At 40.1% G+C, this 20,366-nt stretch overlaps 1 protein-coding gene, 1 non-coding gene and 1 pseudogene across 5 annotated transcripts in view; 1 reads left to right on the top strand and 2 right to left on the bottom strand.

The window, feature by feature from the left end:
• The window catches only part of Phf20 (PHD finger protein 20), a 171,073-nt gene that overhangs the window by 95,577 nt on the left and 55,130 nt on the right, over positions 1–20,366 (bottom strand). For 3 of the 4 annotated variants that reach the window (XM_004630988.2, XM_023714919.1, XM_023714917.1), the window contains exons 3-4: positions 3,744–3,915; positions 1,463–1,547 (exon numbers count right to left, since the gene is read on the bottom strand). In XM_004630988.2, the coding sequence (XP_004631045.1) occupies positions 1,463–1,547; positions 3,744–3,915 (257 nt within the window). Of the gene's footprint in view, positions 1–1,462; positions 1,548–3,743; positions 3,916–20,366 lie in introns of those variants that run through there. The other variant, XM_023714918.1, reaches the window with a different exon arrangement.
• Positions 4,540–4,646, top strand: LOC111816684. Its single transcript, XR_002821033.1, has one exon. It is a non-coding gene; the product is annotated as a U6 spliceosomal RNA (small nuclear RNA).
• On the bottom strand, positions 14,500–16,764 carry LOC105742114 (annotated as a pseudogene).

The raw sequence follows: 20,366 nt of genomic DNA, 5'->3' as shown, positions 1-20,366 counted from the left end.
GAGACAGTCTTGCTAATTCATTAAATTGCAGAGACTAGGCTTGAATTTGTGATCCTCCTACCTCAGCCTTCTAGAGTGCTGAGATTACAGGCACATTCAGCCACACCTGGATTTATTTTTGACCACTTAAACCATTTCAGACAAAATGTGGTCAGTTTGAAGCCAGCACTTGAGAATTTTCAGGGTTTTTTGGAAGTATTTTTTTCTTTGGTACAGGAATCAAACTCAGGACCTCATATTTGTGAGGTAGGCATTTATGTTACTGCGCTATCTCCTCAGCCAGAGAATTTTCACTCAATGAAAAATTAATCTACCTTGATTTCTAATTGGTTGTTTTGTTTCAGTGCTGGGAACTAAAACCTTATACAAGGCCTTGTACATGTTTTTTAAGCGCTCTACCACTGCACAAACTCCCCAACTTCTCAATCTAGCTTTTTAGTCACTTCCAACGGTGGCACCAAGAGTCCTGAATGTCCTAACCATTCACCTCAAAGATCAAAGCTATATCCTAATGTTCTGGTAAAGTAGACTGAAAAAGTTATCACCAAGTACCAGGACTCTGATCATTACCCTCATTTGCCATTTGGTTTTTTTTTATTTTATGGTATTGAGGAATGAAACCATAGCCTTCTGCCAGCAAAACAAACCTCTCTGGGTCCAGTTTCTTGTCTCCTCGCATGCTCTAAGCTCTGGCAAAGGCAACTCAATTTAGTGCTTTGTGTCCCAGCATCTCTATTTCTACCCTCACTCACTTTGTATCCAAAAAACTTGGTTTTTTGCTGTTGTTTGTTTTCCAGTACCAGGGACTGAAATCAGGGCTTGCCCACTGAACTATCCCTGCCTTATTTTTTATTTGGAAGCAGAGTCTCACTAAGTGGCCCAGGTAAGATTCAAACTTGTAGTCCTTCTGCCCCAGGATCCCTCAAAGCTGAGATTACAGACATGCATCACTTCACCCAGCAACACAAAGCAAATTTTATGTTTACTGGTGTTCATTTAATTTTCAGCTATTCACAAACAAGTAAAGGAACATAGAGGTTTATTTCACCAATTATATTAGAAAGTCAAAAAAAAAAAACTAACCTGTTTGAAACTGTCTCATTGTGATTTCTCATTAAAATTAATTTTAAAAAAAAAAGTCCTAGAGTAGTAGTGGCAGACCAATGGCGCACATGCCAGTGTGCTATTTATGTCACTGAAAGCTCAAAAAAGGCTTGCCATCACTGTCCTAGACAACGAGACACTTTCCAGCTGAATGACAAATTGTTTTAGAAAATAACAAACTCTCCTTTTCGTTCCGTTTTCTTCCCATTTATAATCTCTTCCTAACTATTGGCATGCTGATTAATTTGAATAAAGAGGATTCCTAGGCAATAAATACTGACAATGAACTATTAAACTCTCGTTTTACCAACTCTGCACTAAGTCACAAGCAAAAATAACTACAGCTCAAATGCCTTACCATCCTTGTTAACAGCAGTGACTCTGGCTGGATAAAAACGACAATCAGACCAGCAAGCAAGGACCTGCTCGTTTATCTGAAATTCCTAAAAAAAAAATTAAAAAAAAAAATCCTGTTACAAATTAAATTGCATAGGACACACATGACACCAGAATTTATAAAAGAGGCTGAGGTTGCTAAGAGAGCTAGAAAGGGAATGCTCTATTGGGATGGAGGAAGGCAATTTGCTGTTTGGCACTGGAAGTCAAAACGAAAGAGTTGAGAACAATACCTCCCCACCAAGAGCAGCAGCCTGGGCAAGCATGAAAGGATGAGGAAATCCTCTCCTATCCAGGATGTGCCCTAAAAGTGAGGCTAACAGTCCTGGACCACAGGGACACACACCCAGCTTAAGAGCTGGAAGGAATGAGCCTACTGCATAATCAGCAAAGCAGTACTCATGCGATTTAATGCCACTCCAAACTTGTAAGGAGTCTTTTAGCAAGGGAAGCATCCATTCACCTTTCATATCTTATCTTGTTTTCCCAAAACACCATTTGCATTGGTAAATTCTTTAGAATGATTACTGAATAATCAAATGGAACACTACTAAACAATCCTGAAGTGGAGGGTGAAAAAACAAAGTGAAGCAAAAGGCCAGCCAGAGTTCAAGTTCCTTTGTGAAAATTAAAATGGAAAACAGAATCCAGGCTGAGTCAGATCCAAAAGCAGCATGATTACTACAGGATGTGTGTGTGTGTGTGTGTGAGAGAGAGAGAGAGAGAGAGAGAGAGAGAGAGAGAGAGAGAGAGAACAGTCTAGCTATCTAGTTTAGGCTGACTTGAACTCATTTTGTAGCCCAGCTGGCCTCAAACTCAAGGTGAACCGCCTGCCTCAGCCTCCCCAGTGCTGGGATTCAGGCCTGTGCCAACACAGCCAGCTATTCTAAAAATTTTTATACTAAAACTCATTTTGAAACCGTTACAGTGGTACCTCGGTTCATAAACTTAATTCTTGATTCTGATCACAAACCAAATTGGATGAGAACTAAATCAAAATCAGTGGTTTTAGATTCAATGTTGACCTTCAGGAGAAATTTGACTCAGTTCTCATCCAATTCAGTTTGTGACCATAAACACAGAATTAAGGGGGCCAGGGATATGGCTCAGTGGAATAAGCGCTTCCCTGGCAAGTGCAAGGGCCTGAGTTCAATCTCCAGTTCCACAAAAAAAAAAAAAAAAGAATTAAGTCATGAACTGAGGTACCATTCTAAAAGCTCCCGGCATAATAATAGGGGAAAACAGTTCATCATTCATCCTATGTACAAAGTAACATGGGATCCACACATGAAATGATTAGACAAAAAATAAGCTTAATAAATAATCTATGTTAGGATATGTAGTACACAGTACTCTAGAAACAATGGATCTACAATTCAATCATTTATTCCTTTATGTAACAAATGAAAATCTACTATGTACCAGGCAATGTTCTACAAGCTAGAAAAGCAGGGATGTAAAGTGGCTGGCAAGATGGCTCAGCAGACTAAGCACCTGCTTAGGCAACCTCAGGGACCAGAGTACAATTCCTGGCACCACATGCCATACCAGCCCTGGCCCCAGGTGTACTGAATGGGCCACCTAGACCAGGTGTGGTAGCACACACCTATAAGTCCAGCACTGAGGAGGCTGGAAATTGGAGGATCACTAGAAGTTCAAGCTGTGTAGTAAGATCCTGTACCAAATACATTTAAAAATAAAAAAGTGCCAAGCATGGTGGCACATGCCTGTCATGCCAGCACTCAGAAAGCTGAAACAGAGAGACTGTCATGAGTTCAGGACCAGTCTAAGCTTTCTTCATAGCAAGACCCTGTCTCAAAAAAAAAAAAAAAAAAAAAACTGAATGAATTTATAAATTGTAGGGCCAGTCAGAGAGCTCAGCAGACTAAAGCACCTCAGATGGCGACTGAAACTGGGTGTAGTGGCATGTGCTGGTAAACCCAGCACTAGGGAGGTTGTAAACAGGAGGATCACTACAATTCCAATCTATGTAGTAAGACCCTGTAGGCCCTGTACTAAATACATAAGATAGATAGATAGTAATATTAAACACATCAAACAGATGAAGACCAGGATTTTTAAGAGCCCTAGATACCACAGAAATCTAATAACTACAACTAACAGTCAAAATAAGGACTGATCCCCAGATGATACTGATTTTCCACAAAACATCAAAGTCTCGAACAGAACTGTCCAATGGCTGACCCCATTTATTAAAGAACCGCCCAGGATCTGTTACTCACAGAAGATCCATCCTCTTCATGTAAACCCTCTTTCCTCAGCTGTATTTTCTCTAAAGGGCGTAAATAAGGACTGTCCCAGCAAAACCACTCATCATAACGATGGTTCCAACGCTTGAAATGGATGAGTACTTTTCCTTCTTCGTAGTCAATGTCTTCTATGTGAGCTGGATACCTGAGTCAGAAAAAATTGAAATTCCTTTAAAACCAACCAAAAAATATCCAAAGGGGTCTCCTTCCAAACCTCTTTTCTACCAAAGCATGTTACCAAAGTATTAAAGGCCTATCATTTAGAGATGCTGTGCAACTGGAGGAGAACAACAGACTTGGCTTCAAATCTCAACCTAGATAGGCTTCAGTTTATAAACATTAACCAGGCACGATGCCTCACTCCCATCATCCCAGCTCTTGGAAGGCTGAGTCAGAAGGACTGTCATAAATTCAAGGCCAGTCAGAGCCTGGAACAGAGTAAGTTCAGGACAGCCTACAATACACAGAGAGAATCTGTCTCAAAATAGCTAATTATAAATAACATTAAATTAAGCTTTCATAGCCCTGTACATTAGATTACAGTGCCAGTTATAGGAGATGACATATACAAAAGGCTCAGCATGTAGTAAGCAGAAAGAAAGCAGTTAACAACTAGATTATATTTAACATGTGCCATTAAGTTGGAATGATCATGCATGCCAGATTGTATCAGACAGTGTTAATTTTTTTTCTTCAGACAGTGTTAATTTTAAGCATTTCATAATCTGTATAATGGAATAATATCTGGTTGTTTAAAAAAATGATTCTAGTGCTCGCTTCGGCAGCACATATACTAAAATTGGAACGATACAGAGAATATTAGCATGGCCCCTGCGCAAGGATGACACGCAAATTCGTGAAGCGTTCCATATTTTTTGAACATATACTCATAAGTGAAATAAACCAGACACACATGTGTAAATATCGTATAGTCTCCCTAGTATAAGAACTCTAAAGAAGAAATACAAATAGAAAGATATAATACAAGGAAAAGGAAGGCAGGATCTCAAGGACTAACTAATCAAGAGAGGGAAAGGAGATGAGCTAGGAAACATGGCAATGTTAAGCCATGCAGTTATATGTAGAAGATGAGCAAGGCAATGATCCGGAGAATATTCAGAAGATTCTTTAATCTAGGAGTTAATCGGAAAGATTCTCAGCCTGACTAACTATATATACTGATACCTGGGAACTAAGCAACTGCACTGCAGATGGTAATTTGTAACAGTTGTTTCATGTTGGGAGTGCCTGTCATTGTGGTATTCTGAATATGGGCGGCTTGTCATGACATACCAGTTACTGCTAAGATGTCTCTCGGGTAGGTGGATGTTCAAGAAGAAGGGGGTGGTGAATGAAAGCAAGAGACAGGAAAAGGAATATTGTGGGGCTGTCCTGCTTCAAGGTTGTATATGGTTAGATTTTTGGACTTATGTGCAAACATGAGAAGCATAGAATTCTTTATCCTATTTTTTAAAATATAATCTAATTTTTAAATGTTTTTTTATCATATTCTGTAGGGACTTAAAGTTCAACATATCAATACTCGATGAAAAATGCCTGTTCCTTATTATGCCTAAGATGTTTGAAATGCAGTGAGATAGTGAGGTTAAGATTGATAGCCCAAATCGTTTGATAATAACAATAAGCTTTTCTTCTGGATGGTTAACAACCTAAGTTTGCAGACCAAAATTAGAGAAAAAGGAGGGATACAAGGAAAGCCAACATTTTGGCCCTAGCCTTCTAAGGTCAATTAAGACTCAGGACATATGAGAACTTGTACTGTAACGTCATGTACCTCAGTAGTGTCCCAAATTTTCTGATCAAGAAGATTATGGGGCCAAACAGGAAAGTGATCGATGACATAGAGTGGGCCTAAGGAGAGTCACATGGGGAGAAGACACTCTCTCAGGTTTTCACAGAGAGCACATTGGCCAAGGAATGGCCGTGACTCATCCACATGGCTGCACTGATAAAGGTTCTACAATCTGAGGTACAGGATCTCAGGACAAATCCTGAGGGCATTTCACTGACCTTCTCAGACCAAAAAGCTACAACTCTTGTTGCATAGGTCCTGCTTTACCTTGGTCTTAACCATCCAGTAGAAAAGTATGAAGTCGAAATATAAGAAATAAAGCCATGCTGTTAAGTTGAGCTGTGGGGGACTCAGGTCAATAATTTCTGACATTGCCAGTTAAACAGAAGACCCAATGCTATTATGGGCTACTGGACTCTTTTAGAATATTTTGCTGAGTTTACACACCTATAATATTCAATAACGGAACTTAGAAAAAATGGGGTATACCGATGAATGTCCATTTTGTATCTGTGTATTCAAAGAGGTTGGGATAGATATATAGTTGCATTCTCTTAATGAATAGAATGATTTGTTCTAATGGTGTTTGTAAATAGGATCACAAGTCTGCATCTTGTACAGTAATTAACCACTAAGAAGAATATATGCAGTGTATTATTTTTTGAACTGTACTTCCAATTTGATTTGAAACTGTCTCATTGCTGTTTATCAATAAAACTTTGAAAAAAAATGATTCTAGCCAGGTGTGGTGTTGCACACCTATAATCTGAGCACTGGGGAGCTTGAGGTAGGAAGATTGCTAAACTCTGAGGCCTTCATGGAGAACAAAGTGAGCTCAAGGCCAGCTTGAAACTTGAACTGCATAGTGAAACTCTATCTCGAAAAAAGACCAAAAAAAGACTGTACACCGTGATGTTGAAAGTGCTCATAATGAAATATTACTTTAAATGATGCTGAATATTGTGTATGAGGACTTATTACTTTTATTTATTTTTTGGGGGGTTGAGGCTTTGTTGTTGTATGTGGTTGTATGTTTGCTTGTTTTTGGTGGTATCAGGATCAAACTCAGGACCTTGTACTTGCCAGGCAAGCACTTATTCCACTGAGCTATCTCCCTGGCCCTAGACTTTCTACTTTTGTTTTGGTTTAGCTTTGGTTTGCTTTGGTTTTGGTTTTGCAGTGCTAGGGATTGAACCCAGGGCTTCACATGCTAGACAAGGATGCACAAGAAAAGAACAGCTATAGTTATTTTGGTAAGTGCAGTCAGTTCAAAAGACAGGTTGTGAAAGTCCATTCCATTTCTTTAACTGCTTACACGTGACAACAAGATCACAGAGACCTACAGGTTAATGCCAGGCATGATAAACTAGTGCAGGCCCTCTCAAGCTTTTGTGTATGCCTGTAGCAGCAAAGGTCACATGTCTGGTCACATGCTTCATGAGTGTCAAGCAGCAGTGAGTGGTGGGGGTGGCAGTAGTGACTTAATGGACCCCAGATAACAGCACCAGGCATGGGCCTCCCAAATTGGTAGTCTTAAGAAAAAAAAAAACCCATGATTCCCATTCTTCTATCCCTTCTGGTAATTTTGTGAGTACTCAATGTTCTCACTTAAATTCTTTTGTGGTTAAAATACCCAAAATGGTTTCTGTTTCCAGCACTTAAATTCTATTTACATAAAAGGGAACTGTGACCAGGAATAGTATGAAATCCCAGTAACTGCCAGGCTAAAGCAGGAAGATCACTGCAAGTTTAAGCCCAGGCCAGATTGCATAGTAGATTCAAGGCCAGACTGAACTACAAAGCAAAATTCTATCTCAAAAAACAAAGGGTCAGACCAGAGTCAGGGACACAGCTCAGCACATAAGAACCTGTCTGCAAGGGCAAGGTCCCAAATCCTTAATACCACCACCAAAAAAAAAAAAAAAAAATGGGTGGGGGAAGAAGAAGTGAGGGGAGGAGCAAGAAAAAGAGGACAGAATATGAATAAAGCTTTTGTAAATGGAGAAGGGCAAAAGAGTTAAGGGAGGACAGGGGAATGGGTTTTTAAAAAAGAGGACCAGTTATTTGTTGAAACTGTACTTCCGATTTGATTTGAAACTGTCTCATTGCTGTTTATCAATAAAACTTTGAAAAAAAAAAGAGGACCAGTGAGATAGCTCAGGTACATAGGCAGGCAGGCACAGGGACCAGCAAACTCCCACACCACATGCCACACTGGCTTTGCCCTCAAGTGCGCTGAGTACCTATTATGAACAGGTACAGATTCTTTATGATGAACAAGATCATTATGTATATCTAGAATATACCAATAAAATCTGATTGGAGAAAAACAAAGAAGGAACTATATAGGAGGAAGGATAAAATAGAAAGGAAATATTCTTTTTTTTTTTTTTGGCGGAACCAGGGATTGAACTCAGGTCCTTGCACTTGCCAGGCAAGTGCTTATTCTACTGAGCCATCTCCCTGGCCCCTAGAAAGGAAATATTCTATGGGATACTTTCTAGTATTATTTTCAACCATGCAAATATTCTGCTCATTTCAAAAATAAATGATTGGTTAAAAATAAAAATAAAAATACTATACATAGCAGTTCTTAGACACACATGTATTAATCACATAGCTGTTCTAGACTGAAAAAATTTATAGTCTAGCTATATTTTTTCCCTATGACTTGGATTTACAACACTTGTATCCTTGGCTTGTGTCCAGCTCCTCTGATAGTACTGTCGTAACAAGCACCAGCTTTCCAAATGAACAGTCTTTATTCCCAGAGTCTATATACCTACACTAGTGTTCTCTAAGGAATTTTGCTGGCATCAACCTGTCATAGTACCCTGCAAATACTGAGCATTCAATAAATGTTCAGCAAATGAATTCTGATCTCCTTGTTCTTCCTATAGGTCACATGTCTATCAATTTTCAATTCCAAGATTCTTAAGACTCCAGTTCCCCACTCCAATGTCTCTTCCCAATTTCGAGCCATCACTATTTCATGTGGATCCTCACAGAGATCACACCCCATATGCTTTTCAAAATTCCTAATGGCACTATGTATTAAGAAACTAGTCTTCTAATCCAATTGACAGATGTTATAAATACAAGATATCTTAACAGGAGACTATGTGGTCTAATGAAGTGAATGATACAGTTGTAGAAAACAAGAAAGGATTTCCTAATCTATTTCTCTCCAAAAATGTGGAGGAGGACATGGATATCTCAACCATAAACTTCTTCCTCTCTCATTCTGTCTACTAAAAGCTGGTGACCTGTGTAAAACAGCAATTAGTCCTAACATACCCATATTCAAACCCTTTTTATCGTTTACTATCTCCAGCAACAATTTTCAAACACAGAGCCTTTGGATTAACGCAGTGAATTAATTTTCACAGAATTAAACTTTAAATTTAATCTACAGAACTTTTCTTGGGGCCCAGGCAGATAGCTCAGTGGAGTAAGTGCTTGCCTGGCAAGCACAAGGTCCTGAGTTTGATCCCTGGTACCACCAAGAAAAAGAACTTTACGGGGCTGGGGAGATAGCTCAGTTGAATAAGTGTTCGTCCGGCAAGCACAAGGATCACTGTGAATTTGAGGCCAGCCTGGCTACAGAGTGACTTAAGGTCAGCCAGAACTGTATAGTCCGAACTCGTCTTGAAAGAAAAGGGATTAAAAACTTAAAGAAAGAAAGAAGAAATGACTTCTAAGAAAAGAGGATAAAGGGGCTGGTGAGATGGCTCAGTGGTCTAAAGCACCTACTTAGAACAAGCTTAGCAAAGCACAGGGACCACGGTTCAATCCCCCAGCACCACATGCCAGTCAGCCCCGCCCCCTTGTGGGATGAGCTGGCCACACACACACACACACACACACAAATAAATAAAATTAAAAAAATAAATAAATAAAATAAAGTAACACTAAAAAAAAAAAAAAAAGAAAAGAGGATAAAACTGTCAAAATATAAAATGGTATATGAGCGAGACATGGTGGCACACACCTGTAATCCCAGCACATGGGAGGCTGTGGCAAAAGGATCTCTGCGAGTTCAAGGCCAGCCTGGCCTACAGAGTTCAAAGCCAACCTGAATTACATGCAAGACCCTGTCTTTAAAAAAAAAAAAAAAAAAAAAGGAAAGTATCTGAATGCACTACCATTTATTTGAAGGGAAGGAGCTAATACATTCATACTTGTTTTTAAACACATGGGCTATCTGTGGAAGGATAATCCAACAACCCAGTTTGCCTTTTGGGAGAGGAACTAGATCACAGCTGGAGAAGGAATGAACAGGAAGTATGAGGGGCCAGGGAGATGCCTCAGTAGAATAAGTGCTTCCCTGGCAAGCGAAAGGGTCTGAATTCAATCCAATTCCACCAAAAAGAAAAAAAGGGAGGAAGCGTGAAACTTATTTCTTTTTGTATGTTTTGAATATATCTAATTATCATATTCATCATAGAGAATTTGTACCTGTACATGATATAACTTTTCCCATTTCTCTCCCCTCTCCCCTTCAGCCCCTCTTTTCCTCTCCATTTACAAAAACTTTATATAACTATTATCTATATTTTAAAAGTACCAATAAAGTCTGATTTTAAAAAAAATGAATATTGTACTATGAGAATGTATTAACTATAAGAAGTATATAATTGAATATCCTTACTTAGCAAAATAAAAAGCTGGCAACCTCAAGACAAAATCCAAATTCTTTTGAATTTTCATAGTGAGTACCTTCTATCAGTCTAAGAAGGTGGGATCCACAGAATCAACACTGAACTCCTAGACACTCTCAAGTTTTAAAAAGGTCTTTGCATACTCAGCTAGCCTAAAGCTTCTACCTTACTCCAAAAGTTCACTGGGCATGGCTATCCTACTGTCTGCAGGTATAAGACACCTCTCCAAGAGGCTTGAGCCTTTTCCCTTAGTGAAAGGACAATTTTCTAAAGATAAAGTGGTCATCCATGCTTTCCCAAAGTATAACATGAAGGCAAGTCACTAATGGGAAGGTGAAACCATTAACTGCATTGAGAGAAAGCAGTAAAGATCATCTCTTTTTTTTTTGAGACAGGGTTTGGCTATGACGTTCACACTGGCCTTGAACTCACTATGTAGCTGAGCTGGCCTCAAACTTGCAGCAATCCTCCTAGTCTCCACTTGCCACGTACTAGAATTGTAGGCATGTGCCATCACACCTGACTAGCAGGACTTTACTAAGTGCCTTTTAAGTATCCAGTCAGTTCTGGGTCAAGGAAGAGATTATATAACACAAATATACCCAACCCCTTGCCCTGGAGGAGAAGTAAAAGCATGAATACCAGCTTTAGAACCATGAAGTTGAACTATACTGAAACACTAATAACCAACTACTTTCTGCCAGACAAAATGGTCATATTATCTGGTCCAACATAAAGTAGACTAGGAAAAATGAGGCAAGGTTAACAAAAAAAAAAAATTATCAATAAAATGGCACAGGCAGAAAAGAATTTCTAGCAAATCATGTAACAGCCACTAATGAGATTCTAGTTTCCAAACCAACAACATAGCTGAAACTCCCATTTCTAACTCATAGAAATATCAACCAGATAGGAGATTTTATTTTATTTTAGTCTTTTTGAGACAGGTTCTCATTATGCAGCTTAAATCAAGATGACTTTGAGCTCACTTTGTAGCCCAGGCTGGCCTTGAACTCACAAGACTCTCCAGCCTCTGCCACGGAATGCTGGGATTACAGGTATGGGATACCTTGCCTGGCCTACAGAGCAGATTTTTTTGTTTTTTGTTTTTGTTTTTTGTTTTTTGGTGGAACCAGGGATTGAACTCAGGCCCTTGCACTTGCCAGGCAAGTGCTTTATCTACAGACCCATCTCCCCGGCCCTACAGAGCAGATTTTAATTTTTTTTTTTTTGACAGAACTGGGGATTGAACTCAGGTCCTTGCACTTGCCAGGCAAGCACTTATTCTACTGAGCCATCTCCCTGGCTCCAGAGCAGATTTTAAACAACAAACTAATAATATAAACTGCTGTGGAAAATCAACAGGGATTAAAGATGACCAGGAGACTTAAGCTTATTTGAATTTTTACAGACTTAGCCACTCATAAGTAAAAAATACTTTTAAACTTAAAGAGCAGATAACCAGTAGTTTCATAAATATATTTTTATGTGCTACTACTGCATACTCCCAAAATTAAACATTATATAATTATTTTAAAAAATAACCAGGTGTGGTGGCACATGCCTGTAATCCCAGCACTCTGGAGGCTGAGTCAGGAGGATCACTGTGAGTCTGAGGCCAGCCTGGACCTACATAGTGAGTTCAAGGCCAACCTAAACTAGAAAGAAAAGAAGGAAAGAAGGAAGGAAGGAGAGGGAAGGGGAGAGGAAGGGAGGGAAAGGGAGGGGAGGGGAGGGGAGGGGAGGGGAGAAAGGGAAGGGAAGAAAAAAACAAAACAAAGCTTAGGATGGGACTTAGCAGTAGAGTCCAGCACTACTATGCACAAGACCCCAAGTCTTACCCTCAGCATTGGGGAGAAAAAAGGAAAAAAGATACACACTATGAGTTGATATGAAAAGATTTCCAAGACATAATAAACTTTTTTAAAAGCAAGCTACAGCCAGGAATGGTAGCAAAGTATCAGTAATTACAGAATTTGGGAGGTTGAAGCAGGAACTCCATAAGTTTGAGGCTAGCAAGAACTACACAGCAAGACCCTAACAAGGATAAAAATCAAACTGCACTCCAGGAAGATGGCATACGTACTAACACTCAAGAAGCATAGGCAGGAGGATTTCAAATTTGAGCCCAGACTGAAAAATGTAATTCTAAACTAGCCCAAAGACCCTGTATCAAAAAATAATAATTATTATAAAGCAAGATATAGAATAATTTCCCCGCCCCCATACTGGGTATCAAACCTTGAACCTCCCATTGAGATAGTCTGGGGAAAATGGCTGGGGTACAAGGCATGACCTGTTAATTACAAGATCCTGGCCACATGCTCAGACTGTGCCCAAAGCCCTGCACATGGCTTCTCCATGAAAACTTAAGGTTTTCAATTGGATGCTAAAGCACCTGCTTAGGCAGAGCTCCGCACGTGCTTTTATTTTTGCTTTAACCCTTTTTTTCTCAGTCCAGGCTTCTTCTGCAATCCCACTTTTACTTTCTCAAAGTTGGCCAATGCTTTTTGCTCATTTTATTCAACTCTGTTTGAGACTAACTCCAGGAGAGGTAACACTAAACCCAGTAACTTTACTTTTTTTTTCAGCTGAACCCAGGATTGAACTCAGGCCCTTCGGCTTGCCAGGGAAGCGCTTATTCCACTGAGCCATCTCCCCGGCCCCAGAACCCAGTAACCTTTAATTGATGAGCCACTTTTAGAAGCACATGACCCAATAACACCATGTACTAAGTAAATACTCTACCAAGAAGCTGGGGATGTAGCTCAGCAGTACAGTTCCTGCCTGACAAGCACGAGGCCGTGAATTTGATTCTCAGTAAAAAAAAAAACAAAAAAAAAAAAACAGATTTTAGCACTCTACCACAACCCACCAGCCCACTCTTAAAATTTCACTTTGAGACAAGGTCTTATTGTCAGGCTAGCCTCCAAATTAAGATCCTCCTGCCTCAGCCTCCCAAGTAGCTGATTTAATAGGCATGCATCACTAACCTAGATCACAAAGATTTCTTTTCTTTTATAAACAAGATTTTTAAAGAGCTACCAAACAAACACACAACTGCTAAGCACTCTAGAGGGCAGGAACTACTACTACGCTTTATTCAGCAAACAGTCCTGAATCTACACAAGGAGACAACCAACTGCTAGGCCCTAGTCCTGAAGAAACAAAACAGGATGACCATTATCCAAGGCCTCTAGGGTACCAAGAACAGGAGGAAAAGCCTCTTTGAGATTTATCACCCTCTCAATAAACACTGAACGTCTACAGTAAAACGGAAGGGAGTACAGCTCTAGAATTAGACTGCCTATGTCCCATAACCAGACCTCAAGAGAGGTATTGTCTCTCTTTTTTTTTTTAATTTTCCATCTGACTTTATTTCTAAACACACTTTCTTATTTAAAACAAAAAAAAATATTCTTTGTAGAAATGACAAATACCACTATTAGGTGAATTCTACTTTTTTTTTTTTTTTTGTACTGTGGATTTTTTTTTTTTTTTTGTACTGGGGATCAAACACCCTTGCACTTGCTAGGCAGGTGTTTATGCTGCTGAGCTATCTCCCTGCACAAATATCACTATTAGAAAATCAAATTATACAAAAACTATTACGTCTAGTCTGGGTTAGATGTAATATTTATTTTTGGTACCACATATTAAGTGGCACTAATTACATGGCAACTATAAGGTAACTAACATGAAATCATAGAACTATAACTCTGCCACAGCCACATGACTTAAGGCTTATGGCTGACCATGTTTTCAAAAAGCTGCATGCCCACCCCAGAGGTATGCCAATGACCTCCACAAAGAATAAGGCTCTGAAGTGGGAATTCATCAGAACTCCCTGCAACTGACAGATTGGAGAGAAAGGACATGTTAGTTATAAAGCAGCTACAGCCTAATTCACAAAAGGTACCGTCTCTTGCTAAACAGAAGCAAGAAATTAAGAAATTCTTTGAATTAGCACCTGGTGTCACAGGTGAAGTGCACAAAGGGCTGTTAGAGCAGTTGGAAGGATCCTGGCAGGTCAGACAGGTTGGACATTATTATTATTATCAATAATCTCTGCTGCCTTCTAAATACTGGCAGCAACATGACTTTTGATTTATAATCTTAGGTAAACTATAGATAAATGAAAAAGAAAGAAAATGGAGCAAAATAAAAGGTAAATGAAAAAGGCCAATAATCATACACTAGGCTAAATAAACAACACTTCAAAATCAAGCACATGAGCTGTGCTTGCAGCAACGTTTCACAAGGCACCTGGATTTTTTTCACACCTGGCTTGCACAGCTGTTTTCATGGCCATTTCAAAAACCTCTCTCTTTCCATCATTGGTCTTCACTGTACTCAAAGGCACCAACCCTGCTTGCCGTCTCTCTGCTTTCTTCAGGTTTTACTGGCTCCTGCTTCATCTCAGCTAACTCCTGTCTTGTGTGCTCATCTAGAGATTCTTCTTGCTCCCAATCAGGATAATGCACATAAGGGCCAGGGAGGTGGCTCAGTAGAATAAGTGCTTCCCTGGCAAGTGGAAGGACCTGAGTTCAATCTCTGGTTCCGCAAAAAAAAAAAAAGGATAATGGGTACACTGGGACAGAAATGCTCCATTTCAGGAGTCCATTTTTCTGGGACATTTTCTAGACTATCAGGACTGTCCATGGAGAAACACATCAGTATAACATTAATGTCTAGGCAGGAGAGAGGCCCCAGATGATCATAATCTTCCTGTCTAGCCATGTCCCACAAAGCCAACTCTACCTGCTTTCCATCTACTTTAAGCAATGTGGGAACATATACTTCTGGGAACTGGTCCTTGCTGAAGACTATGAGCAAACATGTCTTACCACAAGCTCTATCACCAACAATCACATTTCTTTCAGATGATAACCACTGCTCATAAATATATAAATATACTGCAAAATGTATGGCCTATGTAACAAACTTCTTTAAAGTACCTTGAATTTCTCAGACGAAGGCTCAGAAATGACCCCACTCCTCACCCTCAGTCTGGCCTCTTCAAACCAATGATGCCTGTTGCAACCAACTCAAGTCAAAGCTCAGAGATTAAGGCAGATAGCTCCAGAGCCTAAGGCAGACTACCCAGAGTACCAACGGTGGGTGGCCTCTCATTTTCTGAGATGGGGTCTTGCTAGACAGTTCAAGCTAACCGTATATTTACATGTAGTCCAGGCTGGCCTTAAACTAAAGGCAATCCACCTGCCTCAGCCTCCCAAATCCTGCCATCTGTCTGTCTTGTCATTTTCATTTTTGGTGCTAGGACCTTATCTCATGCACACCAGGCAAGCACTCTACCACCAAGTTATATCCCTAGCCTCAGTTCATGCTGTCTTTGTCTCTATCTTTCTTTGAGACCAGGACTTCCCATGTAGTCAACGCAGGCTTCAAACTGAAGATCCTCTAACCTCAACCCCAAATACTGAGATCATAGGTGTATACCAAAATGTCCAGCAACCCTCTTCTTTTATTTTATAATGTTTTCTGCTTTGTTTTTATTAGTATATGTTTGTAGTACATAATGTTTACATTTATCATGGGGAGTTGGTATATGTACATAACACATCTTTTTTTGCTTTGAGACGGGGTCTTACCATGTAGTTCAAGCTGGTGTTTAACTCACTACGTATGCCAGATTGGCCTTAAACACATAAGAGATCCTCCAGCCTCAGCCTCCCATGCCTCAGCCCCCTAGTACTAGGATTACAGGCTGGCGTGGTTTCAAAGATTTAGCATTTGGATTAAAACTTCAAAGAAAGGGTTTGTCAAATGTCTAATTATCACCCAGAATGCTGTGCATACATTAGGTTTTTAATGAATGAATGTTCAATGGATGTAAGTTTTTGCTTTGTTGATATTTTGGTTTGGGCACCCCTCTTAATGCTGCAAATCAAACCCAGGGCCTTCCACATGCTGGTAAGTGCTTTCTACCGATATGACATCCAGAATTTCATTTCCAGCACTGGAAAGGAGAAGGATAATTAAAACTAAGCCATGAAACAGTAATATTTGTCATCTGTCAAGAAGACAAAGTGGGGCTGGTGAGATGGCTCAGTGGTCTAAAGCACCTACTTAGAACAAGCTTAGCAAAGCACAGGGACCGCAGTTCAATCCCCCAGCACCACATGCCAGCCAGCCCCGCCCCCTGGTGGGCTGAGTTGGCCACACACACACACACATAAATAAAATAAAATAAAATAAAATAAAATAAAATAAAATAAAAAGAAGACAAAGTGAAATAAATAAGAGAGGCAAGGGCTGGTGAGATGGTTCAGTGGTCTACAGCACCTATCTACAGCAGACTCGACAAAGCACAGGGACCGCAGTTCAATCCCCCAGCACCACATGCCAGCCAGCCCCGCCCCCTGGTGGGCTGAGCTGGCCATACACACACACACACATAAATAAATAAAAATTAAAAAAAAAAAGAGGCAAGCTTTTTTTTTCCCCACACAATTTTTTTCTTTCTTTTTTTGAGATAAAGTCTCACTCTATAGTACATGCTACCCTTGAAGTTGCAGCGATCCTCCTGCCTCAGCCTCTCTAGCACTGGGCTTACAGGCATGCAACACCACACCCAGCTTTATTTTGATCATTTATTTATACTTTGGGTTTCTCATATAACACAAATTGTGATATTTAAAATTGTGTGGAAGCAGAATGCGGTGGCATACACCAATCATCTCAGCAGTGGAGGATCACCATGAGTTCAAAGCCAGCCTGGGCTACATAGTGAGCCTGAACTACACATCAGTACTCTGTCTCTTATTTGTTTTACTTAACAAACAAACAAACAAACAAACAAACAAAAAAGATGTATTATATGTACATGTACCACCAGGGTGATGGCTCACTGGAATAAGCGCTTCCCTGGCAAGAGCAAGAGCTTGAGTTCAATCCTTGGTTCTGCCAAAAATAAATAAAATATATGTACATGTACCAACTCCCCATGATGAGTGTAATCATTATATACTATAAACATATGCTATAGGTCTTGCTTTATCTTGATCTTAACCAACCAGCAGAAAAGTATAAAAATGAAGTATAAGAAGTAAAGCTATGGTGTTATGTTCAGCTGTAGGGGACTCTTGTCAACAATTTCTGACAGTGCCAGTCAAGCAGAAGACCCAATACTATTATGGACTACTGGACTCTTTTAGAATATTTTGCTGAGTTAACACACCTATAATATTCAAATGACGGAACTAAACAAGGGGATACAGATGGATGTCCATTTTGTATCTGTGCATTCAAAACGGTTAGGATAGATATAGTTACATTCTCTTAATGAAGAGAGGGATTTGTTCTAATAGTGTTTATAAACACTATTAGATATCATGTCTGCTTCTTGTACAGCAAATAACCACTAGGAAAAGAGTATGCAATGTGTTAATTATTGCAACTGTCGTACCAATTTGATTTGAAACTGTCTCATTGCTTTTGTTTCTCAATAAATTTATGGAAAAAAAAGAGTAGAAACTTTTAAAATCAATGTATAATACTGCAAACAAACATACATATGTTTTTATAAGAATTTATTTTTTATTGTGAATAAAATCTAAACTGTACTAAAAAAAAATAAAAAAAAAAAAAGCTAATAAAATTTAAAATGTTTTTTGGGACCAGGGAGATGGCGCAGTATAATATGTGCTTGCCTGGCAAGCGCAAGGGCATGAGTTTAATCCCCAGTTCCACCAAAAAAAAATAAAATGAAATGTCTTTAAAAAGGCAAACACAGGGGCTGGTGAAATGGCTCAGTGGTCTAAAGCACCTACTTAGAACAAGGTTAGCAAAGCACAGGGACCACGGTTCAATCCCCCAGCACCACATGCCAGCCAGCCCCGCCCCCTGATGGGCTGAGCTGGCCATGCGCGCGCGCGCGCGCACACACACACACACACACACACAAATAAATAAATAAACTAAAAAAATAAAAATAAAAAGGCAAACAGACCCAAGGAGAAGTATTAATTTGGAGAAGATAAATGCACATGGTGATTATGACAAAATTAAGACCAGCCAGATAGCTCAGCAGACTAACGCGCCTGCTTAGGCAGAGCATAGCGGCCGAGGTTCGATCTCTGGTGTGCTGTGCTGGCCCTATCCCCAGTGCGTGCAGAGCTGGGCTAGAGACGGACTGGGCGTGGTGGTGTGCACATGTAATCCCAGCACTTGGGAGGCTGAAAACAAGAGAATCACTACAAGATCCCTGTAGACCCTGAACCAAATACCAAAAAAAAAAAAAAAAAAAAAAATTAAGTTAGTCACAAGTATTTCACAAAGGCCAAAAAATATCAAAAACTTATTTTTGAGTATGCTAAGCCATGAAGTGTGCCAGGGTTTGGAAATGCATAATCAAATCTATTAAGACCTATGATTACAGCAGCTGTCCAAAGGAGACAGACCCTGATACAAGACCCACTGGCCTTTGAGTCTTGCTACACTACATTCCCATGCGAGTGTGATCTCTTCACCTGAAACAAATCCCTGGCCTGCGCCTCTTATCTTCCCATAGCCCCAGGAGACCTCAGAGCTTGATCTCAAGTAACCCCTATCTCCTTCCTAAATCTCCTGCTTGCTTCTTTCATAGCAATGGCCTCAGTCTCTTAATTATTTCATTTGCTCAATTTATTTCTGTTGAAAACCTGTTTCCCAAGGGGATAAAGAGGCACCAGTCAGGCTTCTGTTACCCTCCTAGGGAAAAAGCATCTATCTACAGGTGCAAATAATTTTAATAAAACATACCAGGTGCCACAACAGAAGACTTCTTAAAGTAAAGCTGGACACAGAAAGAAACAACAACAAAAAAAAAAAAAAAGAGGAGAGAGCTGGGGATAACTCAGTAGAATAAATGCTTGCCTGGCAAGAACAAGGTCCTGAATTAAATCCCCAGTACAGGGGGAGGACGGGGGACTATAGGAAAAAAGGGAAAAGGGGTATTTGATCTCAATTCTGAAAGATGAGCACCATTTTCCAGGTGATCAAGGAAGCAGTGAGACTGAGAGGTCAGGTACATGCAAGAAACTAAAGGTGGGAAAGGATTTTCTTTTTTTTTTGCAGAACCAGGGATTGAACTCAGACCCATGCACTTGCCAGGGAAGCGCTTATTCCACTGAGCCATCTCACCAGCCCCTGAAGATGAAAAAGGAAACAGCAACTCTGTGTACAGGCCATAAGGGAAATTTATAGACTAACAAGTAGGGCCTAATTCAATCCCCAGTTCTGGAAAAAAAAAAAAAAAGTAGAGCCTAAATGAGTATTATAGGAAGCTTGGAGTGGTGACCATGCCTCTAATCCTTGTGCTCAGGAGGTTGAGGCGGGAGATTCAAGGCCAGCCTGGGCTACATAGTGACAGCCTATCTAAGAACACCACCACCAAAAAACAGCAGGGCCAAGTGGCACACACCTGTAATCTTAGCAATGGAAGGCTGAGGCAGGAAGATCATTGCAAGTTCAAGACCAGCCTGGGTTACAAAGTGAGCTAAAGGCCAGCTTGAACTGTATAGCAAGAGCCTGTCTCAAAAAAAAAAAAAAAAAAGTGTTTTCCAAGAACAGACCACAGACCACTAGGTATTAGTAAACAAGAGTTTGTGGCCCACAGAGTCTCCATGCAGAATGTTTTATTGTGCTTTCATACAATTTGTACCACTTTCATCAGAGCTTCCCAGCTAGGATGTTACACATGGATTACAAGAACATAAAGAAGGTGAAGGATACAGGGGATGGCAGCACACACCCATAATCCCAATACTTAAGAGGCTAAGGCAAGAGGGTTGTGGGTTTGAGGCCAGCCTGTACTACACAGTAAATTAAGGCCAGCCTGGACTCCATATCTAGAGTTCTGTCAAGACCAGGGATGAGGTTGGGCACAGTGGCACACACCTAGGGTCCCAACACTCTGGAGGCTGAGGCAGGAGGATTGCTAAAATTTCAAGGCTGGCCTGTGCTACATAGTAAGTTCAAGACCAGCCTCAACTGCATAGCAAAACCCTGTCTCAGGGTAGGTGGATGTTCAAGAAGAAGGGTGTGGTGAATGAAAGCAAGAGACAGGAAAAGGAATATTGTGGGACTGTCCTGCTTCAAGGTTGTATATGGTGGGGCTGG

Source organism: Octodon degus, unplaced genomic scaffold (assembly GCF_000260255.1).
Source record: "Octodon degus isolate 3935 unplaced genomic scaffold, OctDeg1.0 scaffold00037, whole genome shotgun sequence".
NCBI classification, from domain to species: domain Eukaryota; kingdom Metazoa; phylum Chordata; class Mammalia; order Rodentia; family Octodontidae; genus Octodon; species Octodon degus.
The sequence above is the reverse complement of the archived record's forward strand: the minus strand, read 5'-3'. Positions and strand labels throughout refer to the sequence as shown.